At 39.3% G+C, this 22,414-nt stretch overlaps 2 protein-coding genes across 2 annotated transcripts in view; both read left to right on the forward strand.

Moving 5' to 3' along the window:
- LOC140190788 (synergin gamma-like) overlaps positions 1–22,414 on the forward strand; it is a 62,194-nt gene that overhangs the window by 13,530 nt on the left and 26,250 nt on the right. The gene's annotated exons all lie outside the window — the stretch shown is intronic.
- slc35e4 (solute carrier family 35 member E4) lies at positions 897–10,059 on the forward strand. Its single transcript, XM_072247620.1, has 2 exons — positions 897–2,067; positions 9,149–10,059. The coding sequence occupies exons 1-2, from the start codon at positions 1,470–1,472 to the stop codon at positions 9,583–9,585; spliced, it is 1,035 nt and encodes a 344-aa protein (XP_072103721.1). The 5' UTR covers positions 897–1,469; the 3' UTR covers positions 9,586–10,059.

Raw genomic sequence — 22,414 nt, forward strand, 5'->3', positions numbered from 1 at the left:
AAGCGCAGAATCAAATATCGCTGTGATGATTGTATGTTCTAGTACCAATTGTTTGGCGACAATAAATTATAAAGTTCGATGGTGATGTGGGTAGGATTTAGAACATAGAACAGTGCAGCTCTTCTGCCCACAACGTTGTGGCAACCTTTTAACCTACTCTAAGGTCAATCTACCACTGCCCTCCCTCATAACTGAGCATTTTTTATTCATCCGTGTACTTACCTATCAGTCTTTTAAATGTCCCTAATGTATCTGCCTCTACCACTACCCCTGGCTGGGCATTCCTCACACCCACCACTCCGTATAAAATGAAACCCACCTCTATCACCTCCCTCATCTTTCTTTCCAATCGCCTTAAAATTGTGCCTGCTTGTATTAGCTATTTAATAAAATTTGTGATTAATATATCATTGGAGTAAATCTTATATAATGTTACGTTAATATAGGATTGGTTGATGGTCAGTTCAGACAGTGGGTCAAGGGTCCTGGATCTGTCCTATATCTGCCTTTAATTTCATAAGCTTGAACCTTAGATAACAGATCTCTGATTTTTAAAAATCCATATAGTCATTTCCATCCTGATTAATTTCCCATCTGACTCGCGTATTTTGTTGTTCTTGTCCGAGTTTCCTCGGGTTAATTTCTTTTTGGGAAAAAACATTAGGCTTAACATTTTCATGTTGACAGAACAGAACTGTTGTTGTACGCTGCCTAGCGACGGGCGTCGTTATGTATTGTAACATTTGACTGTGTAAGGGGGAAGGAGTAAATAGGATTGTAAATATCACGTGAGAGGGTACAGTGCGCTGCAAGCCAAGGCTGGCGTTTTACATGCGCATTAATTACAATATTTCGCCGTCATAAATTGGAGGACGACGCGTTACTGTCGTCATTCTGAAACAAGAATAAATGTACTGTTATTTTTCGTGGTTAATTCAGTAAAGGATGATAGCTTGCATGGTGTTTGGAGTTTTATTTTAGAAAGCACCCGGGGACGAGAGCAGTATCATCAAACTAAATTTGGAAAAGTGACGTCTGAATTGTGATCCTGCGGAGCTCTGCCCTCGCACTGCTTCATTGGACCGGGCAGGGCTGCAAGCATTGCGGAGACGGCGCAAATGAGCGAAGCCAATGGGTTAGAAGTACGTTACAAGTAGCACAGTGATTCATCGGAAACGCCAACAGCATCCAGTTACAGCAAGGCGTGGTGAATTCAGAAATCGCTGCTCTCCCACCTTTCAAAATAATTTATGCTTTTCCATTACCTATGAAGTAGGAGTAATTCATCTATTCGCAGAAAAAAAAAGTGATGTTCAATGGGCAGTGATCTACCAACAAGGACCAAGCTGCTGAAATGGACAGGACTTATGGCAGGAGATACACACCATCCCGCGTTTAGTTTCCACCCTGAACAACGCCGGCGAGCGTTAGAGGACACGGGGGGAAATTGACCCAAAGATGGAGTTACCATGACAACTACTGATGTATTCCCGGAGTTCCCTCCACCAATATCCGATAAAGCAACCGGAGAGACCCCAAAGAAGAGGCAGATGCTACACACGTTCGCTGCGGTCGTCGTGCTTTTGGCCACGGGAACTACCATAACCAGCCTCAACAAATGCATCTTCGCTGTGTATAATTTTCGTTACCCGCTCCTGTTGTCGGCTCTTCACATGCTCACGGCGATTGTTGTCGACTATGTTTTGATCCGAATGGGATTCGTAAATCTGAAAATTAAAGAAATCAGCCTCCTCCCTACCGCTGCTAAAGTCAAGGTGTTTCTGCTGAGCCTTACATTCTGTGCCACCATTGCTTTTGGGAACATGGGATTAAATTGTGTGCAGGTCTCCTTTGCTCAAGTGATCTCCACCACCACCCCTCTCTTTACCATTGCTATCTCAAAGCTCTTCTTGGGAAAGCACCATCACATTCTTAAGTACACTGCCATGATGCCCATCTGTCTTGGAGCTTCATTCAGTCTTCTTGGCGAGGTACAGTTTGATCACAAAGGATGCTTCTACATTTTTGCTGCCACCATGCTGAGAGGAGTAAAATCCATCCAACAAAGTGAGTTGGGTTTCTGAGCGATTTTATTTGTTAAGTTAGGTAAGGTGGGCGGGTGCTTGTTGTTATGACAGAAGGAGTGTTGATTTATGTCTGTCGCCCTGAGAAGAATGTTGAATTAAGGTGAGGTAGGCTAATAAGTACTGAATGGTGGCACCAGAAAATAATTTAGCTCTAACTTAGTAACAATGAATAAGCACAGTGGGGTTTAGATGAGAGCATGAAGCGCATCTGCCAATCCCATTGTGACACAGTGATTGCAGAACAATAGAGTCACATGAGTCACAGGAATGAGGAGTTAACATAAGAAAAGTTACCCGTGATACAAACTGAAAATGCGAGAAATACTCAATTACGCAACATCAATTGGGAGAGAAATGGGTTAGAGTTCTGACAACAGATATTTATTTCTGTCCCGTCACATGCTCCTTGACCTGCTAATTTTCCAGTATTTACTATTTTCAAACTCTAGCATCTGCTTTTTTTTTGCTTTTTGATTTTTGGTGATATATTAGTCACAAGAGATCCTGCAAATTATGAAAATCCAGAGCAACACACACAAAATGCTGGTGGAACTTAGTTATCATTGAAGGAAAGGAATAAACAATTAATATTTTGGGCAAGATCCTTCATTTAGTCTGTTTCTCTACTGACCTACCTGGCAGATTATGGACATTTTTATTGCTGTTGGTTGAGGGTTAGGGTTGCTGTATATTGTTAAATACCAGTTTAGACCCTCAACTTCCAACTCCATTACTTTTCCATATCATAATCATTGAAATTTACTCTGAGTTTATATGAACACAGCTGCTATTTAGGTGAATAAAGGAGCAGCATCAGCAATTCAGAGATTGTCCAAATACCCATGTGGTAGTTGGAAATGTTAAATTTAGTTTTCAACAAACAACAACAATGTAAGTGACCACTTGAACGTTTTTGTATGATAAGTCAAAGTGATTCAACAAGAGCCTTCATGAAACTTGACACTTTTATTCAATTTGTCTCAAATACAACACCATCATGAGATTGGCTATTAACTCTTCTCCTGGAGTGACCCTGAAATTAACTTTGGAGACTGAGTGGAGGAAAACTGCTAATGAGCATAAAAGTTCTAAAAAATTAATTTTAAAGGAAATTTATCCAAACCTCAGTATTAAGTGGCATGGGAGTTCTGGATCTCCTGAAATTTATACCTTTGACATATACAAAGAATCTCCTACAGGACAAAAAAATCAAATTGCAAGAAATATATTGAATATGAGAGTTAAATGAAAGGCATATTTGCTCTCTAATTGGCATGATGTCTCTTGATGATGAACTTGTGCATGTACTCAGAGAGGTTTTGATGAGTGTGTCATGCAATGAAAATAAACAAGGGTCAGGGAGCCTTGATCATGGCAGGCAAGGCCTGTGCATCAGCATTGACCCAGGGCCCTTAAGATTCAGATCTCCGTTTAACTTGTGTACATGATGCCAGGGCTGAAAGATATAAATAAAGTCCCCAGTAACTTTGTGATGAAAGTTCCTGAAATGTGCTCATAAGAGCTGAGATCATTAATTCTGCCCTTGTATTTGCTGTTTAACATCTGTTAAATGTACTATAATGTGGTATTACAATAATGACAGGATATGAATAGGGCAATGTTGACTTATTTTCCCCTGTTTCTCTCAAAATTACCAACAGATTCTGAAAAAGCTATCTGCAGGGGTTGGCTTTCTTCTGTAACCCCTTACCTAGCTGATGGTTCTTCACCTGCATGTCAGTTGTGTGATTATTGTTAAAGAGACTCACAGTTCCTGTTCTAACCCAATACCTGAATGTTGCAATATGATAGAAGGGATCATTGGATTAAAATCAAAAGCAAGAATTATTCAGTTTAGAAATGTTTTATAATATTCAAATTATATGCTGAAGCTGTAAGACTATAAGGTCATTACTTTAGAGTAATATTGTCATATGAGTAAATGCAACTTAATATATTTAAGAGATTGAAAAATCTAATAGTTATCATCTTTTGGTCCAGCAAATATGTCATTCAGAAGAAAAGTCCACCTAAGATTAGATTTTAATTATAACATTTTCCACTACTTTGTCTTTTATATCCATTGTATGAATGTGCTTGTGACATTCGAGGAATGTAGTCTGTATTGGAGGAATAAAACACAGATTTATCATAAAATTGTTAGGCAATTTAAGGTAGATTTATTGTATAAAGAAACAAGGAGAACATCTTATAGTATTCTGCTATGTTCAACTTAATATAAAACTTAAATTTTCTCCATCATTAGTTCTCTGACAAAAATAAACTAAGAGACACTCAGGTTTTCACTCTACAGGAGCTGCTGTTGGTGGTGTCAGGAAGGGATGCAGGAAAAGTATCCTTTGCTGAGGGATAAATAAAGTGGGACAGAAATTATTAAAGACAACGATTTAAGTGACCTTTGAGCATTTAAAATATACGATGTTATCATAAAAATGGAATAGGAACTGTCATTATAACTTAATCTGAGATCATTTTAGATGAGTATGTGGGTAGAGAAAATTGAAATTAGAGAATGGCATGTGTGTAATTTGACTTGAATACAAAATATAAAGAAAAATAGAAAATTACTGGATGAAGAAAACTAACGAACAAACTGAATGGTTGCTTTGTAGTTATGGGTGCCAGAGGTTCATGCAGTTTGATTTTATAGATAGTGAGTTTTTTTTCTTTACTGTAAACTTTAATCTGATATAGAGCCACATACTTTTATAACACATCTTGCTGAACTACACTGGAGGGTACCAGGGTTCTCGACTCCATTCAGATAAACAGTGCATATGATATTTACTTGTAGCTGTTAATTCCATAGAAACTTTTACCAGTGTGAAATATTAATGATTTAAAATAATTCCACTGTTAATCTCATTAACTATAAGACATAGGAGCAGAATTGGCCCATGTTGCCCATCGAGTCTGATCTGCCATTCAATCGTGGCTGATTTATTTTTTTCCTCATTCCCCATTCTCCTGCCTTCTCCCCATTACCTTTGACATCCTTACTAATCAAGAACCTAACGCAGTCAGCTTTAAATATACCCAATGAGTTGGCCTTGAGGGTTATCTGTGGCAGTGAATTCCACAGATTCACATCCTCTGACTAAAGAAATTACTACTTGTTGCACTTTTAAATGGATATTCTTTTATTCTGAGGCTGTGCCCTCTGCTCCTAGACTCTCCCATTATTGGAAACATCCTCTCCTCTGTCCAGACCTTTCAGTATTTGGTAGGTTTCAGTAAGATTCCCCCCTCCCCCAATCCTTATCTTTCTAAACTCCAGCGAGTACAGGCCAGAACCATCAAATGCTCCTCATACATTAACTTTTCATCCCTGGAATTACTCTCATAAACCTCCTCTGAGCCCTCTGCAACGCCAGCACATCCTTCCTTAGATAAGAGGTTCAAAACTACTCACAATACTCCAAATGTAGTCTGACCAATGGCTTATAAATCCTCAGCATTCCATTCTTGCTTATAGTCCTCTCAAAATGAATGCTGACAGTGCCTTTGCCTTCCTTACTGCTGACTCAACCTCCGATTTAACCTTTAGGGAATCCTGCGCTAGGACTTGCAAGTCCCTTTGCACCTCTGATATTAGAATTCTGGCCCCATTTAGAAAATAGTCTTCTATGCCTTTATTCTTTATACCGAAGTGCATGACCATACACTTCCCTACATTGTATCCATCAGCCACTTCTTTATCCATTCTCCCAACCTGTCCAAGTTCTTCTGAAGACACCCTGCTTCCTCAACACCACTTGCCCCTTTACTTACCTTTGTATTATCTGAAAACTTGGACACAAAGCCATTAATTCTGCCATCCAGATTATTATAACATGTAAAGTAGTGAACCAAACACTGGCCCCTGCAAAACACCAATAGACAAAGGCAGCCAACTGGAAAAGGCCCCCTTTATTCCCGCTGTTTGCCTCCTGCCAGTCAGCCAATCTTACATACACACTGGTACCTTTCCTGTAATACCATGGGCTCCTATCTTGTTTAGCAGCCTCATGTGCAGCGCTGTGAGGAAGTCAAAAGATATAATTTGCTTGAATTTTCAGAAGGCCTTTGACAAAGGATTCCAACAGATCTGTCAACAAGATCTTCCCTGACTTCAGCCTCTTTTATCATGTGCTTCCAAGCACACTAAAATCTCACCCTTAATAAAAAAAATTCTAAAATCTTATCAACCACTGAAGTCAGGCTAACCTGCCTATGATTTTGTCTTTTGCATCCCTCCTTTCTTAAAGGGTGTAATGACATTTGCAATTTTCCATTTCTGACTAGTGATTCTTGACAGATTAATGCTAATGCCACCACAATCCCCTCAACTTCCTCTTTCAGGACCCTGGAGCATAGTCCATCTGACTTTTTTACCTTCAGGACTTTCAGCTTCCCAAACACTCCTTCCTTAATATAAGTGACTACACTCACTTCTGCCCCCTGACTCTTGAATTTCTGCATGTTGCTCGTATATTCCACAGTGAAAACTGATGCAAAATACTTAGTCAGTTGGCGCACCATTTCTTAGTTCCCCATTACTACATCTCCAGCGCCATCTTTCAGTAGTCCAATGTCCAATCTTGCTTCATTTTTACTCTTTATATATCTGAAAAAACTTCTGATATTCTCTTTTATATTATTTGCTAGGTTACCTGCGTATTTCATCTTTTCTCCCCTTATTGTTTTTTAGTTGCCTTCTATTGCTTTTAAAAGCTTCCTAATCCTTTTGTTTCCTGTAATGTATATCCTCTTCTGCTGCCTTTGATTTCCCTTGTCAACCACAGTTGCCTCATCCTTTCTTTACAATGCTTCTTTATTCTTTGTAACAAATAACCCTGTGTCGCCTGAATTATTCTCAGTCACCCTATTATCCTTATTCATTGGTCAGAGGATAAAAGGAATACTTTAAAAGAAAGTAGGGTTAATTGGACTTAATTTAGTTGCAGTAAAAGTAAGGTATGGTTTTAACAATAATCTTGAGGTTACTATTCCTGACATTTGGATCCATTGAACTGATATAATTACTATTAAGCAACACTTGGCATTCAGTAAAAATTTAACATTAAATGAATGTCGCTTTCATTTATCTCCCTCCAAAGCAAGGGAGTTTGAGTGGCTTTGTGTAACATGTATCTCATTATCAGTGTTATCAGTTTATGCCACGTGTAATTGTTCTAACAGTGCAAATGCAACAGTTTCTGGAAACTGGAAGTTTTAAATTTAAGAATTGAAAGTAAGTTTATTGTCAAAGTGCATCTATGTTACCATACACTACCCTGAGATTCATTTTCTTGCAGACATTCACAGTAGAACAAAGAAATACAATAGAATCAATGAAAAATTACATGCAAAGATTGACGAACCAATGTGCAAAAGAAGACAAACTGTGCCAACAGAGAGAAAAATAAATACAGAAATTAAATAATACTAAGTGCAAATTGTCTGGCAACTTGGAGCAATCTGCAATTCACAGTGTATTTCGTTCCCACTACAGATTAGTGAATTATTTACATGCTGATGATAGCATGCACATTATTCTTGCCATTATTTTCCCAACAAATTCTGGATTGTGGTAAAATATATAGCAAAACGTAGTTATTTTCTGAAAAATGGAGAGTAACATATTGGAAATGTTAAAGAAGTACAGTAATATTGCCCCTGATTTTGAAATACTGACCACTGCTATATCAGTCCATTTCTCCTCAGTACGGAGTGTTGATAGTTAACACCATGAAGATCTGAATGGACATACTGAGTTTGCAATGCCTACTTGGTTATGTATTTCTTTTTCAACCTGTTTAACATGTGTTAGACATTGGGCTTCTGCAGTTTTACCAGCTTGTGCATAGACCATTATTCTGTGTATTCACTAGTTATCTGAAGGTCACTTTCCCCAAGGCAATACTGAAACTGATGCAGAGATTTGATATGGAGCAGATATATTTAGAGCACACTCATTTGCACATTCTTTAAAACAAATTACTTTTTATTTTCATAAGCGCGGATGATCACCTGAGAGCAATGTCATTTATTTAAAAAATTATTACATGGATGCCACTAATACCTTGGAGAGATTGCCAGTGAATTGAACTCAGCATCTTTGATTGAGAGAGATTATCCAGAGATCATTCTTCATCGGGCATAAAGCAACATTTAGGTAAAGTAGTAATCTAAATTTCCATCGTAAATAATTGCTGTTGCTGCGTAACCAATAGCCTTCCATATTTTCTCCATTTCCTCAGACTAATGAGAACAGGGAGAGAAGCTGTTATAAACTGAGCCCTAAATTCAGTTGGTAACAGTTAACCAACATAACCTCAGCCTATTTCCAAAACCTTCTTTCTAAAGCCTGCTTTTAAAATTGTTCAGTCGGTTCCATCACTGGTGAATATTATTCAGGACGATTCACTGTTGGGAGACATTTAAAAAAAAGAGTTTTGTATAAAGTTATATTGTTGGTGTTTTGGGCAGGATTCCAGCCTCTATATAACTGCACAATACAGTGTTATGGTTACTGTATTGAATAAAATATTTCATAGTTGTACTGCAAATTTAGGTGTATTGAGTATGGAGACAGTGACTATTCCATGTACATTTTATATAATTTGTGGAAACATGCGACTGTGTAACATCTAATATGTTGCATTGGTTACTATGGAAAAATTACTTAATGCAAAACCACTGTTGGATTTAAGTTGTTTAAATTGGAATCTCTTCATCTTTTGGAATCACATTTTTGAAACTGTTCAAATGCATTTGAAATGAGATTGTAAAGTTGGTTTAATAGCAGAGTTCTGAAAATGCTACAAAAGTTAGTTTTAAATAACAATTATAACCATCTTTTTTTGCCTGTTCCTCTGTTTCTTTCGTTCTGCCTATATTTATTTCTAACTCCTAATTCTGTTCCTCGCCTCAGGTTTGCCTATGCCTCTATATGTAATATTCTAATGTTTTCATGTAATATTCTTTTTTATGTTTTCAATCATTTATTCAAAACAGAGCCTAATATTACAGTACTCATGGCCATCTTTCTTTTTAAGGTATTCTGCTTCAGGAAGAAAAGATCAACTCTATCATCCTGCTCTACTTGATGTCCATACCAAGCTTCTGTATCCTTATTTCAGCTGCATTTCTGCTGGAAAGCGGCACGGTATGGGAGCCGTCCATTAAGTATGACAACAGACTTTGGATTTTTATTCTTCTTAGCTGCCTGGGCTCTGTACTGTACAACTTGGCAAGCTTCTGTGTCACCACACTTACCTCTGCTGTCACTCTGCATGTTGTGGGAAATCTCAACATGGTTGGAAACCTCGTCATTTCACAGGTCCTCTTTGGCAGCGAGATGACTGTGTTAGGCTATGCTGGTATCGGGCTTACACTAACGGGGGCACTGATGTATCAGAACTCGGACTTAATAGCAGCCTATTTAAATTCGAGAAGCAAACATCAAGAGCAAGACCGTTTAAAAACTGACTGAAAGAAAGCCTTGTATATAGGCACGGAATAATACATTCATGATTCAATAGGATTAAATTGTGCCAAACTGCAGGCAAACAAAATGTTAAAGATATTAAAGTAAAGCACATTGCCTTATTTAAGAATGGTTTACTCCATATTTTGTTCTCTTTAATTGTATGATAAGTCTGTGACTGGAATTGCATTTATTTCATCCCATAGATTCCAGAACAGATTATTAAATAGCTCAGTTTTTATTGTAAAGATATCTTCGTGTTATTGCATGAACAGGAAAAACTAACAATATTATATTGCACATTGCACACAAATTTTGAAATGCTCTTCTGCTTCTTTCCAGCTTTAAGCCGTCAGAATTTCTGATCAGCAGGAAAGGCAGATAAAACACAGTGCCCTATTTCATATCCAATAAAAGCATCATTTTACAGCTGCTGGCTTTGGATAGTTGTTAAGAGCAGAACAATGAGTCCTGATACACTTTACCAATCGAACCTGCCATAGTTGTGAGGTGTGCCATTAGAATTTGCACGCAGAAATTCACTAAGGACATCACTTCAGTACAGCGATAAGGATGAATTTCTTTAGCTAGAGGATGGTGAATTCATTACCAGAGACGGCTGTGGAGGCCAAGTCATTGAGTATATTTCAAGTGGAGGTTGATAGCTTCTTGATTGTTAAGGGTGTCATAGGTTACGGGGAGAAGTCAAGAGAATGGAGATGAGAGAGGTAATGAATCAGCCATGTCTGAATGGAGGAGCAGACTCAATGGACCAAATGGCCTAATTCTGCTCCTGTGTTTTATGGATTCTTCAGCAACACTTCTCAGACTTCCACTCTTTACCCTATTAAACACGAAGGCTGCTTTAAGTACATCTTTACATTCATTTCTTGCACCATCAGGACCTGAGAATAAGTGGTCAAAATCCCTGGAAGTAGTGGTGCAGTGGGTAGTGCTGCTGCCTCATGGCTCTTTTGACCAAGATTGGTTCTTGACCACCAGTGTGGTCTCTGTGAAGTTTGCATCTTCTCTCTGTAACTGTGCAGTTTTCCTCCAGATGTTCCAGTTCCTCCCCCCCCCCCCATCCTGAAGATGTGCAGGCTGCTGGGTTGACGGCATGAGAATCAAAGGGGACACCTGAGCATCTGAGAGAGAATGGTATCAGGGAAATAAGTGCGGAATGGGATTGTGATAGAAACTGGCATGCATTCAAAGGGACAAATGGCCTCCTATCATAAAAGGAATTTGAAGTCATTCAGGGTGTTATTTTAAAACATAGGCTGCAGAAGTTGAAGAAGCCATATCTCCATTAACTACATGAGTGCAAGTAGGGATAGAGAATAAATAATGCCCCTGAATCCCTAATGTATTAAATAGAGTCAAGTCCCAATACCTGGTGGGTAAACAAGATCAAGCCTTAAAGTCTTAGCCTATGTAATCTGTTCAAAGCCTACAGTATGTAACGACTCAGAAGTGGAGTACAACCACAGAATCCCAGCTGATATCATTAATAAAACTGGATAGATGAGAGTTCATCAAAGTGAACTTGCAATGTAGCACTGACATTTTGTTCTGCTATTTCAGTAAAGCAAGTACTTACTATACTGAAATGGATATATTGCATAGTTAATTGTCTCACATTTCAGATGCTGATGCGTCCTGTTTAAACCAACATTATGAACAAGACTGATTAATAGACTTAAACAATGGACATATAATTGGCAAATTAAGTGTAATATGGATAAATGATACAAAGTGTAACAAGGTCATGTATTACTTGGAAGGTACAAGTCTTCCTGGAGTTGATTCTAATTCTTATTGTCCGGGTTCACAAGGCTATTCAAAAATGGTGAAGTTTTTGAACTTATTTCCAAAGGTAAATTAAGAAAGTTCTGCTAAATCACCTTGGATACTACTTGTGCCACAAACACACCTGGTTACCATATTACAAAAGGTATAGAGGAATTAGAGTGGGTCCAGAGAAGATTTACAATGTTAGAAACAGAAATGCTGGAATATACACATCAAGAAAGGGTGAACAGACTGGCTTTATTTTTGGCTGAGAAGAGAAATCCGAGTTGTGACGCAATGAAGGTCCGTTAAAATTCTAAAGTGCTTCAATATATTGGTGCAGAGAATTCTTCAACAGCGAAAAAAAACAACTCAACATCATACAAAATGTTAGAGGACATCAGCAAGTAAGTCGCTGCAGCATTTTGTGTGTGTTGCTCTGAATTTCCAGCATCTGCAGAATCTCTTATGTTTATAACTTGAAATCATTAGTATAATTATCACTAAAAGGTCCAATCAGCAACTCAGATGAAGCTCATTTTCCCTGAGCAGTGCAAATGTAGAACTCATCATTACAGAGAGTAGTTAAGTAAATGTTGCAGATGTTTTTAAGGAGAGGTTGGACAATGATATAAGCAGAAGTGAATAGCGGGCCACAGTGTTAGATCTAGGTGAGTAAAAGATGGGAGAAAGTTTGATTGAACCATAAAGTTCGACATGAACCTGTTAGCCTGATGTCGTACATCTGATATTAAACTGTGCTTTCACCATGAACGGCAGTTTTGCTTATCTGAGGGTAAATCCAGATAGTTTTAAAAGAATCTGTTTAAATATACAGGTGGCTGCTATAAACATCTTGTTACTAAATTGTGGATTGATAGAGTTACCCATCAATGTCAAATAATTGCAATCCGTAATGTACAATTTAATATATTGTATAGTTCATTTTAAGAGTCAAATTCAAACTGGTATGATAATAACATCTCACCAAAATAACCTTTGCAAAGTACTGCTGTAAAGTACTAGTCTACATTCATCTGCTCAATTCGGTGGAGTGAGACTTGAAACCATTTTGCTCAGAACCAAGGGTGTAGCCAAATGATCTTGTCAAATATGGCAGTGCTCATAGAATATTCAAAAATAATCAACCAACGTAAACATATAAACAAAATATTCATAAAACAGAATTGTGACCAATTTTGGAGAATCAGTGGAAATCAAGTTGTCAAAATCTGCTAATGAATAATAGGTCCTATTTCTATCAACTGAAGGTTTACAGATTATCCTGTCAAAGTTGCAAGTGGGTTTCAGTAACCTGTTAACTACTATTGTTTAGTACTTCAGTACTTTAGATTTCTCAAGTATTGGATGCCCTTACAACCACTCTCCTCCCATGTCTGCATGGTTTTCTTAGATTTGATTTAAGATCCTAGTTCTGCTTTGAAGCACATCCCTTAATGACAACAACATAACTCAATGTCCAGGATAAAGGTCCACCTTTCACCAAAGGCACCTTTACAACTAGTTCATCAGTAAACTCATTTTGAAATGTTGGGGAATTGAGGGCTATGTGGAACTAGCACAGGTGAAACCTGGGACAGATCAGCCATGATCTTATTGAATGGTAGATAGGCCTGAGGGGCCAGGTGACCTTATCCTGCATTCATTTTCTTGTGGGATTGTGTTTTTCCTCATCATACAAAACAAGTTCCAAAATTGCCTCTCTCCTACTTGATTTCTCAATATTCCTCTCCCTCCTTATAATAAATTTTATTCATTCAAGTGAGTTAAAGTTTTCTTTGATTATTGCATTGTTTCTGTTACATAGGCCTCTAATTCCTTAATTCATCGCACATTCTGTGTTATAACTTAGTTGGGTATCTGTAAATTACACCTGCTGATGAGTGTTCTGCCCTTTGTCATATCTCAGCTCAACCTGAATTGATTCTAGTTCTTATGTTCCATCAAGCTAAGATCATTTCTCAGTATTGCACTGACCTCCCTTATAGAGTGCCATGGTAACATAGTGGTTAGCACGACACTATTACAGCTCAGGGCGTCTTGAGTTTTGGAGTTCAATTCTAATATCATCTGTAAAGAAGTCTGTACATTCACCCCATGGAATGCATGAGTTTTCTCTGGGTGCTCTGGTTTCCTCTCACAGTCAAAAGATGCACTGGTTAGTAGGTTAATTGGTCATTGTAAATTGTCCCATGATCCAGAATTGGCTTGCCCACAGAAGGCAAAGAGAGGTTGTAGAAGGGTCATATTTTGCATGGAGTTTAGTGACCAGTGGTATGCTTCAGGGATCTGTACTTGGACCCCTTCTCTTCATGATTTTTATGTGACCTGGATAAAGAAGTGGAGGGATGGGTTAGTAAATTTGCTGAGACACAAAGGTTGGGAGTGTTGTGGATAGTGTGAAGGGCTGGCAGAGGTTACAGTGGGACATCGATAGGATGCAAAACTGGGCTCAGAAGTGGCAGATGGAGTTTAACCCAGGTAAGTGTGAGATGGTTCATTTTGGTAGGTCAAATATGATGGCAAAATGTAGTATTAATGGCAAGACTCTTGGTGGTGTGGAGGATCGGAGGGATCTTGGGGTCTAGGTCTATAGGACTCAAAGCTGCTGCACAGGTTGACTGTGTGGTTAAGAAGGCATACGGTGTATTGACCTTCTTCAACCATGACATTGAGTTCAAGAGCCGAAAGGTAATGTTACAGTTATATAGGACCCTGGTCAGACCCCACTTGGAATACTGTACTCAGTTCTGGTCACCTCATTACAGGAAGGATGTGGAAACTATAGAAAGGGTGCAAAGGAGATATACAAGGATGTTGCCTGGAGTGGGGAGTATGCCTTATGAGAATAGGTTGAGTGAACTCGGCCTTTTCTCCTTGGAGCGACGAAGGATGAGAAGTGACCTGATAGAGGTGTATAAGATGATGAGAGGCATTGATCGTGTGGATAGTCAGAGGCTTTTTCCCGGGGCTGAAATGGCTAACACAAGAGGGCATAGTTTTAAGGTGCTTGGAAGTAGGTACAGAGGAGATATCAGGGGTAATTTTTTTACATAGAGTGTGGCGAATTCATGGAATGGGCTGCCGGCGACAGTGGTGGAGGCGGATACAATAGGGTCTTTTAAGAGACTTTTGAATAGGTACATGTAGCTTAAAAAATTGAGTATGGGTAACCCTAGGTAATTTCTAAAGCATAGCATTGTGGGCCAAAGGGCCTGTATTGTGCTATAGGTTTTCTATGTTTCTTTGATTAGTCTAGGGGTAAATTGGTGGTTGTTGGGTGGCCTGGCTTAAATCAGAATCAGGTTTATTATCACAGGCATGTGTCGTGAAATTTGTTAACTTAGCAGCAGCATTTCAATACAATACATAATATAGAAGAAAATAGATAAATAAAATAATAAATATGTGAATCAATTACAGTATACATATATTGAGTATATTAAAATCGTGCAAAAAAACCAAATAATATATATTAAAGAAGAGAGGTAGTGTCCAAAGATTCAATGTCCATTTAGGAATCAGATGGCAGAGGGGGAAGAAGTTGTTCCGGAATTGCTGAGTGTGTGCCTTCAGGCTTCTGTATCTCCTACCTGATGGTAACAGTGAGAAAAGGGCGCGCCCTGGGTGCTGAAGTACCTTAATCATGGACACTGCCTTTCTGAGACACCACTCCTTGAAGATGTCCTGGGTACTTTGTAGGCTAGTACCCAAGATGGAGCCGACTAAATCTACAACCCTCTGCAGCTTCTTTCGGTCCTGTGCAGTAGCCTCTCCCCACCGTCCCAGACAGTGATGCAGCCTGTCAGAATGCTCTCCACGGTACATCTTTAGAAGTTTTTGAGTGTATTTGTTGACACACCAGATCTCTTCAAACTTCTAATGAAGTATTGTCGCTGTCTTGCCTTCTTTATAACTGCATTGATATGTTGGGACTGTTCTGTTCTGTATGTCAATAAATAAATAATAGTGGTACACCACTTTTCTATCTTAAACATAGAAAATACCCAGAAATATTTAGTTCCAGTCATGGAAACCAGGAAGCCATATTTTGGCAATGGATTACAGATGTTACCTATTCAATTCTTCTTGTTCTATTAACATATTTACATTATTTTGAATTTTGCATTCATTATAATGTCTATGATTATTAATATAACAGAATGCATATCTTTCAAATATTCTTTAAAAGCTATTTAAGGATAAAAAGATTGGAGCATATATTATTTAGCAAATGAATTATTTTTATTCTTTGAACTAAAATAAGGAATAATATTTTTACAAAAATATCCCTTTGAAAATGTCCACATAGCCAGATTGCAGATCCTGCAGGATTATTTAAATTCTTTCAAAATGCCAAATCAGATTTGTTTATGCTTAGAATTGAAATATAAATTCCAGGAATAAAGCTTTGACTTAATTACCAAATGTACTTCGCCCTCAAATTCGTTTATGGAGCTTTGTTTATGGAACATGTGACAGAGGTGGAATCAGCACACAAATTTGGTAGGATGAAAGCTTGCTTTAAAGAATCACTAGTTTAATTCATGGCACATACAGTACTTTATATCAATTTCACCTGTCCCGAGTGGTTAGAATTTGGAAAAATCCAAATGGGTGGTTCTTGAAGTGACTACCTATTAATGTTTGGGAATAGAAACAGTAAATACTGCAAACACAGCTAGTCAAGCAGCACCTGCAGAAATATGAACATGGTTAATGACCTGCTGAATACCTCCAGCAGCTTTCTGCATTGATGTTGCTGTTTTGATAAATTCTGGTCTATTGTACTTACACTGTTAATACTCTTCCCAAATTTTCTTGTTTTCTTTTGGAATATGTTGACGCGTGGTAATGGCCAGTTCACTTTTGATTTGGCCTGCAGCCTGGAGTCACCGCACCTCCTTAGTCCTGCTCTCCCCATAAGCCTACTGGCATGGCTCCAGTTGTACAGGGCCTCCACATCTCTCTAGTGGGTGGGGGGATAGAGTAAGGCAAAGAGCAATTTGTGTACATCTTGTCAACACACTTCCTGCTGGTATATGCCCAGCACATCTGTCGCAGAAATTATCATCCATACCTTTGTGTCTTGAATATTATCAAATGCTCCTTCATTCTATGCTTCGTCATCCTGAGGACATCTAAACCTTAGGCTAAGTTCTATTAAAGCATCACCCAGTTTTCACTGATATACATTTTGTATGATTTTTTATATCCCTCTGTAACCCCTCTCCATCTGCATCCCCATTCTTCCCCACCCTTGCCCCCCCTCTGCAATCTCTAGTTGGAAAACCCTCTGCATTCTTCCAAGTTTGGTCTCACCAACAACCCTGATTTCCACGTGCCTACTATCGGCAGCCATGCCTTCAAACTTCCAAAGGAATAAACTCTGGAAATCACTCTTAAACCTCGCTGTCCCTCTTTCATCCTTTGAAATCTCTTAAAAATCCCGTTTCTTCTTATTCTGACACCACCTTTTATGCCTATTTGTTAAATTTTGTCTGATTATACTTCTGTGAAGCACTTTGGGAGATTTTTTGGCAATAGAGGAATTATATAAAAGTAAATTGTTGCTACCCATTATTGGTCTTGGACAGCCTTCTATTTGTATACCCCATCCCTTGTACATAGGTTAAAAGTTCAGCACAACGCTGACGAGGCTCTAGTGTTATAATGTTCTATGTATATTCTATCACACCCAATGTCCACTGACTGATACACTCCTTGCGTGTTGTGCAAAGCAGAAGCCCAGCATTAATAACCACCTCACAAAGTATCCAGTTTCCTTCCCCGTTCGTCATCTCCTGTCCCTTCTGTGGAAGAGAAAACAGTTTCCATATTGGCCTCAACATTTACCTCAGAACCGAGCAAACCAGAATGGAAACAAGTCATCCTCGATCCAGAGGGACTGAGAAGAATGATATATTATTCACTGCCCTTATGAAAGTTAATACTGAATCCACTTTCACCCTTACATCCAGGCAATGTATTCCATCTAAAATGGATCTCTTCATTACCCCTACTCCACTCCAGTTCTTCTTATCAACTCACCTGGAACTACTGCCAAGTAGGACCACGCACAAGAAAAAGAGGAAAGAAAGCTAAAGCTCAGAGATTAAAGTTTCAATTATGAAACATAGGAACCTGATTAAAGACCCTCACCATCCAGGATATGCCCTCTTCTCATTACGTTGCATCAGTCTTCACTGTGGAAGACACTGGAAGTTCCTGGTGTCAGGGGGCATGAAGAGTGTGAAGTTACCATAACTACAGAGAAGATTCTTGGGAAACTAAAAGGTCTGAAGGTAAATAAATCACCTGGACCAGATGGTGTACATCCCAGGGTTCTGAAAGAGGTGGCTGAAGGCAGAAGAAAGGAAACTATGCACTAGTTAGTCTGACCTCAGTGGTTGCAAAGATGTTGGAGTCAATTATTAAGGATGAGGTCTCAGGGTACTTGGAGGCACATGATAAAATAGGCCAAAGTCAGCATGGTTTCCTCAAGGGAAAATCTTGCCTGACAAATCTGTTGGAACTCTTTGGAAAAAATAACAGGCAAGATAGACAAAGGAGAATTGGTTGATGTTGTGTACTTGGAATTTCAGAAGCCCTTTGACAAGGTGCTACATGTAAGGCTGATTAACAAGCTACGAGCCCATGGTACTACAGGGGAGATTTTAACATGGATAAAGCAGTGGCTGATTGGCAGTAGACAAAGAGTGTGAATAAAGGGAGCATTTTCTGACTGGATGCTGGTGACTAGCGGTGTTCCTCAGGGGTCTGTGTTGGGACTGATTCTTCTTACATTATATGTCAATGATTTGGATGATGGAATTAACAGCTTTGTTGCAAAGTTTGCAGATGATATGAAGATAGCTGGAGGGGTAGGTAGTGTTGAGGATGTAGAGAGGCTACAGAAGGACAGACAGATTAGGAGAATGGGCAAAGAAAGGGTAGATGGAAAACAGTGGTGGGAAGTGTATGGTCATGCACTTTGGTAGAAGAAATGAAAGGGTTTGTCTGTTTTTTAAATGGAGAGAAAATACCAAAAAATTGAGATGCAAAGGGACTTGGGAGTGGTTGTGCAAGATTCCCTGAAGGCTAATTTGTACGTTGAATCTGTGGTGAGGAAGGCAAATGTAATGTCGCATTCATTTCAAGAGGACTAGAATATAAAAGCAAGGATGTAATGTTGAAACTTTATAAAGAACTGGTGAGGCCTCAATTGGAGTGTTGTGAGCAGGTCTGGGCCCCTTATCTTAGAAAGGATGTGCAGAAACTGGACAGGGTTCAATGGAGGTTCACGAAAATGATTCCAGGATTGAATGGCTTGTCATTTGAAAAGCCTCTGATGGCTCTGGGCCTGTATTCACTGGAATTCAGAAGATTGAGGGGGGATTCCATTGAAACCTGTCATATAGTGCAAGACCTTGATAGAGTGGATGTGCAGAGGATATGTCCTATGATGGGAGAGGCTAAGACCAGAGGAAGAGAGGGATGTTCTTTTAGACTGAAGATGATGAGGAATTTCTTTAGCTAGAAGGTGGTAAATCTGTGGAATTCTTTGCCACAGGCAGCTGTGGAGGACAAGCCTTTAGATATATAAGGCAGAGGTTGATAGATTCTTGATTGGTCAGGGTATGAAAGGATATGGGGAGAAGGCAAGAGATTGGGGCTGAGAGGAAAAATGGATTAACCATGATGAAATGGTGGAGCAGACTCAATGGGCCAAATGGCCTAATTCTGCTCCTATATCTTATAGTTTTATGATCTTAGTACCACCAAGGAGGATATATATGAGCCTGAAGACCCACGCTCAACATTTTTGGAACAGCTCCACCCCCTCCACCATCGATTTCTGTAAGTTCTATGAACCCATGAACACTATCTGACTACATTCTGAGGAAGTGTCTTGGCCCAAAAAGTCGCCTGTTTATTTCTCTCCATAGAAGCTGCCTGACTTCTGATTTCCTTCAGTGATTTTGTGTGTTCCTCTGGATTTCAAGCACCTACAGAATCTCTTGTGTTTATTACCACCTCACTATACCTCTTTTGCATGATTTCTTATTTTTTTATCGTATAATTTTTATGTCCTGTACTGTACAGCTGCCGCAAAACAAAATATTTCATGATGTAAGTTAGTGATAATAAACTGGATTCTGATACCGATTCTAGGGCAGTGCAGGGAAGCATTGCAGTGACTCAGGTTTAGTCCTGACCTTGGGTGCCATCTGTCTGGAGCTTCATGTTCTGTCTGTGAGTTTATGGTCTTTCTCTGAATGCTCCAGTTCCACCCACATTCCCAAGTTGTATGGATGGGTGGGTTAATTGGTCATTGTAAATTGCTCCTAATGTGTACGTTGGTGGTAGAACCTGGGGAGGGGGTTGTTAATGAGAATGTGGAGAGAACAAAGAATGTAGGATGAGTGTAAATGTGTGGTTGATGGTGGGTGTCCATTCCTGATCATCTGCTTTGATCCAATGGCAGTTAACCCTCCTTGACCCTCGTGTTCTCCTCACCATCAGTGAAAACCTAGTTAAAACATAGCTAATGATACTTGCCCAGTAACCCCGAAAGTAAACCCCTGGAGCAGTGTGCCTAAAGCCAGCTTTCAACTGACCATGTCACTGAGCAAGCGATTGACATGTTGAAGGGTTTGGCCGATCTGAATCACCCTTCAGTAATCGTCAGCCTGTCTCCACAATGGAAGTCCAAAATGTGAATAACTGGAGGAACTAACTGGGTTAAGCAGCAGGTGGATGGTCTACACTTTGAGTCAAGTCTCTTTATCAGAATGATGGTGGTGTGCTGCACTCTGAGCACTGGACAGACCAAGGTCTGAACCCACAGGAACCATGAACCAGAGAAGACCAAGCTACAGACAGATTATAACTTGAAAGGGGATCGTTTGTCCCAATGGGTGTTGCCAGCTTTTTGTAGGAACTGTACAATTGATCCCATTCCATTGCCTTTTCTCTACAGCACTCCAGTTTTATTTTCCTTCCAAATATTTATCCAGTTCCTCTTTGAAAGCTACCATTTTGGCTACAACTGGGGTATTGTGTCAAATTCTGAGCAATGCATCTAGCAAAGATGTTAAGACTTGGAAGAGGCTGAAGAGGGGATTTATTAAAATGATTCCATGGATGATAAACTTTAGTTATGTGGATAGATTGGAGAAACTGGAACAGAGGAGATTGTAATATGGATCAGATAAAGTACATAAAATTATGAAGGATCTCCACCGACAGAAAGAAAATTGTTTACATTTACGAGGATAATATACATTGTTTTATAAAGGTTTATCACGTTGTCCTTGCTCTGTACTCTGTGCTTCTACTTATAAAGCCAGGGGTGTGTGTTTTTTCACCTATTTCTTTACCTGCCCAGCCACTTTCAATGTCTATCAAAGACTGGGGGTTCCTTTAATGTTTCCTTTGGGGTATCCGTTCCTTTAGCGTGTCAAAGGTTACAGGGAGAAGGCAGCAGAACAGGGTTGAGGGGGATAATAAATCAGCCAATAGTGGAGCAGATTCAGTGGGCCGACTGTACTATGTCTTATTTTGGAAATCCCTGCGAGCTGGCTGGAGAGGATGAATGTCTGCGGGTCCGAGTGAACTGGAGGCCGAAGATGGCCTGTCCTGGGATTGGGGGACTGTGTATGTTTGTGGAAGGTTGCAAGGGGCTTGTTTTGCTGTTGTTGTTTTGTTGCTGTGCTCTGTTTTGGTGTGTTCTGTGTTGTTCTGCTATGCATTGTAGGCATGCTATATCGTGGCCGGAATATGTGGCGACATTTACGGGCGTCCAAGCACATCCTTGAGTGTGTCAGCTGTTAATACAAGCTACACATTTCGCTCCAGCATTTTGTGTGTGTTGCTTGTATTTCCAGCATCTGCAGATTTTCTCATGTTTGCGATTCTATGCATTTCACTGTGCAGGTATGTTTCTACGTACGTGTGATAAATAATTCTGATTCTGGAATCTAAACTTTGTCCAGTATTAGAGATATCAGAGTAGGAACTATAAAAAGCTAATGTACTCTTCTTTCACCTTCAGACTTACCTTGACAGAAAAGTAGTCTCTTTGCATCAATTACAGTGAATTCCAATTAAAACGTGTTTTGACAACCTCTATTCGACACTGGGCTCCAATTTGTATATGTCACTGTTCAACACCATGCTATTAAATTTGAAAAATTGCAAGGTCAGTTTGTGCTGAATTAGCTCTCAGCCAAGGCATCAGTAAAGCTCTAAAATTAGACTCTTTGGAATCCTAGCCAGAGAACAGAGCAAAAGTCAGCCAGGGATCTTCATTACAGGAACACCATTAAAAAGCAAGCATGTCAGAGAGCATTCAAGTGTTGGGAGAAGGAAATTTATCTAGAATTAAAACATCAAGCTATGTTTCTTTAATGTTGCTTTAAAAAGCTCTAAAAATATTGAGTTGTTATGCAATATTGTTGTCACGCTGTCTCATAGTTTGATGCAACTTCATCAGGCAGCTCTAAAGGACACACAAGTGAAGAAACAGCATCAACACTCTTCTAGCTACTGGATAGTGCTGCTTGCTTCTCCACACAGATGATTCCTGAGGGCAAGGATGTTGTCCTATATTTTCACACAGGTCCCTGGGGATGCTGGTGAATCACATCAAGAGGGATGTTCTCTTTTCATGAGGGACATTGAAGGGCTTCTGCAAACAGTGCTGGCAGGAATTTGCTGGGTGTGGTCTCTTTTGGGATGCAACATTTCCTAACCAACTAATCAAATCCTTAGAAAGAGGTGACATAGGACTGGAAGATGTAGTATCCTTGCAGGTAAAGTTAAGACATTGAAAGGATAAAAAGATACTGATGGGCTTACATACAGGCCTCTGAACCACAGCAGGGAAATGAGATACAAATTGCAAATGGAGATAGAAAAGGCATGTCAAAAGAACAACTTTACCATAGGCATGGGGAATTTCAATATGCAGGTAGATTGGGAAAATCAGGTTGGTGCTGGATCCCAAAAAAGAGAATTT

The sequence above is a fragment of the Mobula birostris genome, chromosome 31, assembly GCF_030028105.1.
Source record: "Mobula birostris isolate sMobBir1 chromosome 31, sMobBir1.hap1, whole genome shotgun sequence".
NCBI lineage: Eukaryota > Metazoa > Chordata > Chondrichthyes > Myliobatiformes > Myliobatidae > Mobula > Mobula birostris.

Coding starts and splice junctions, on each gene's coding strand:
- slc35e4 (XM_072247620.1), top strand. CDS start 1,470: ATGACAACTACTGATGTATTCCCGGAGTTCCCTCCACCAATATCCGAT. Junction 2,068..9,148: donor AGTAAAATCCATCCAACAAA/GTGAGTTGGGTT, acceptor TTTCTTTTTAAG/GTATTCTGCTTCAGGAAGAA.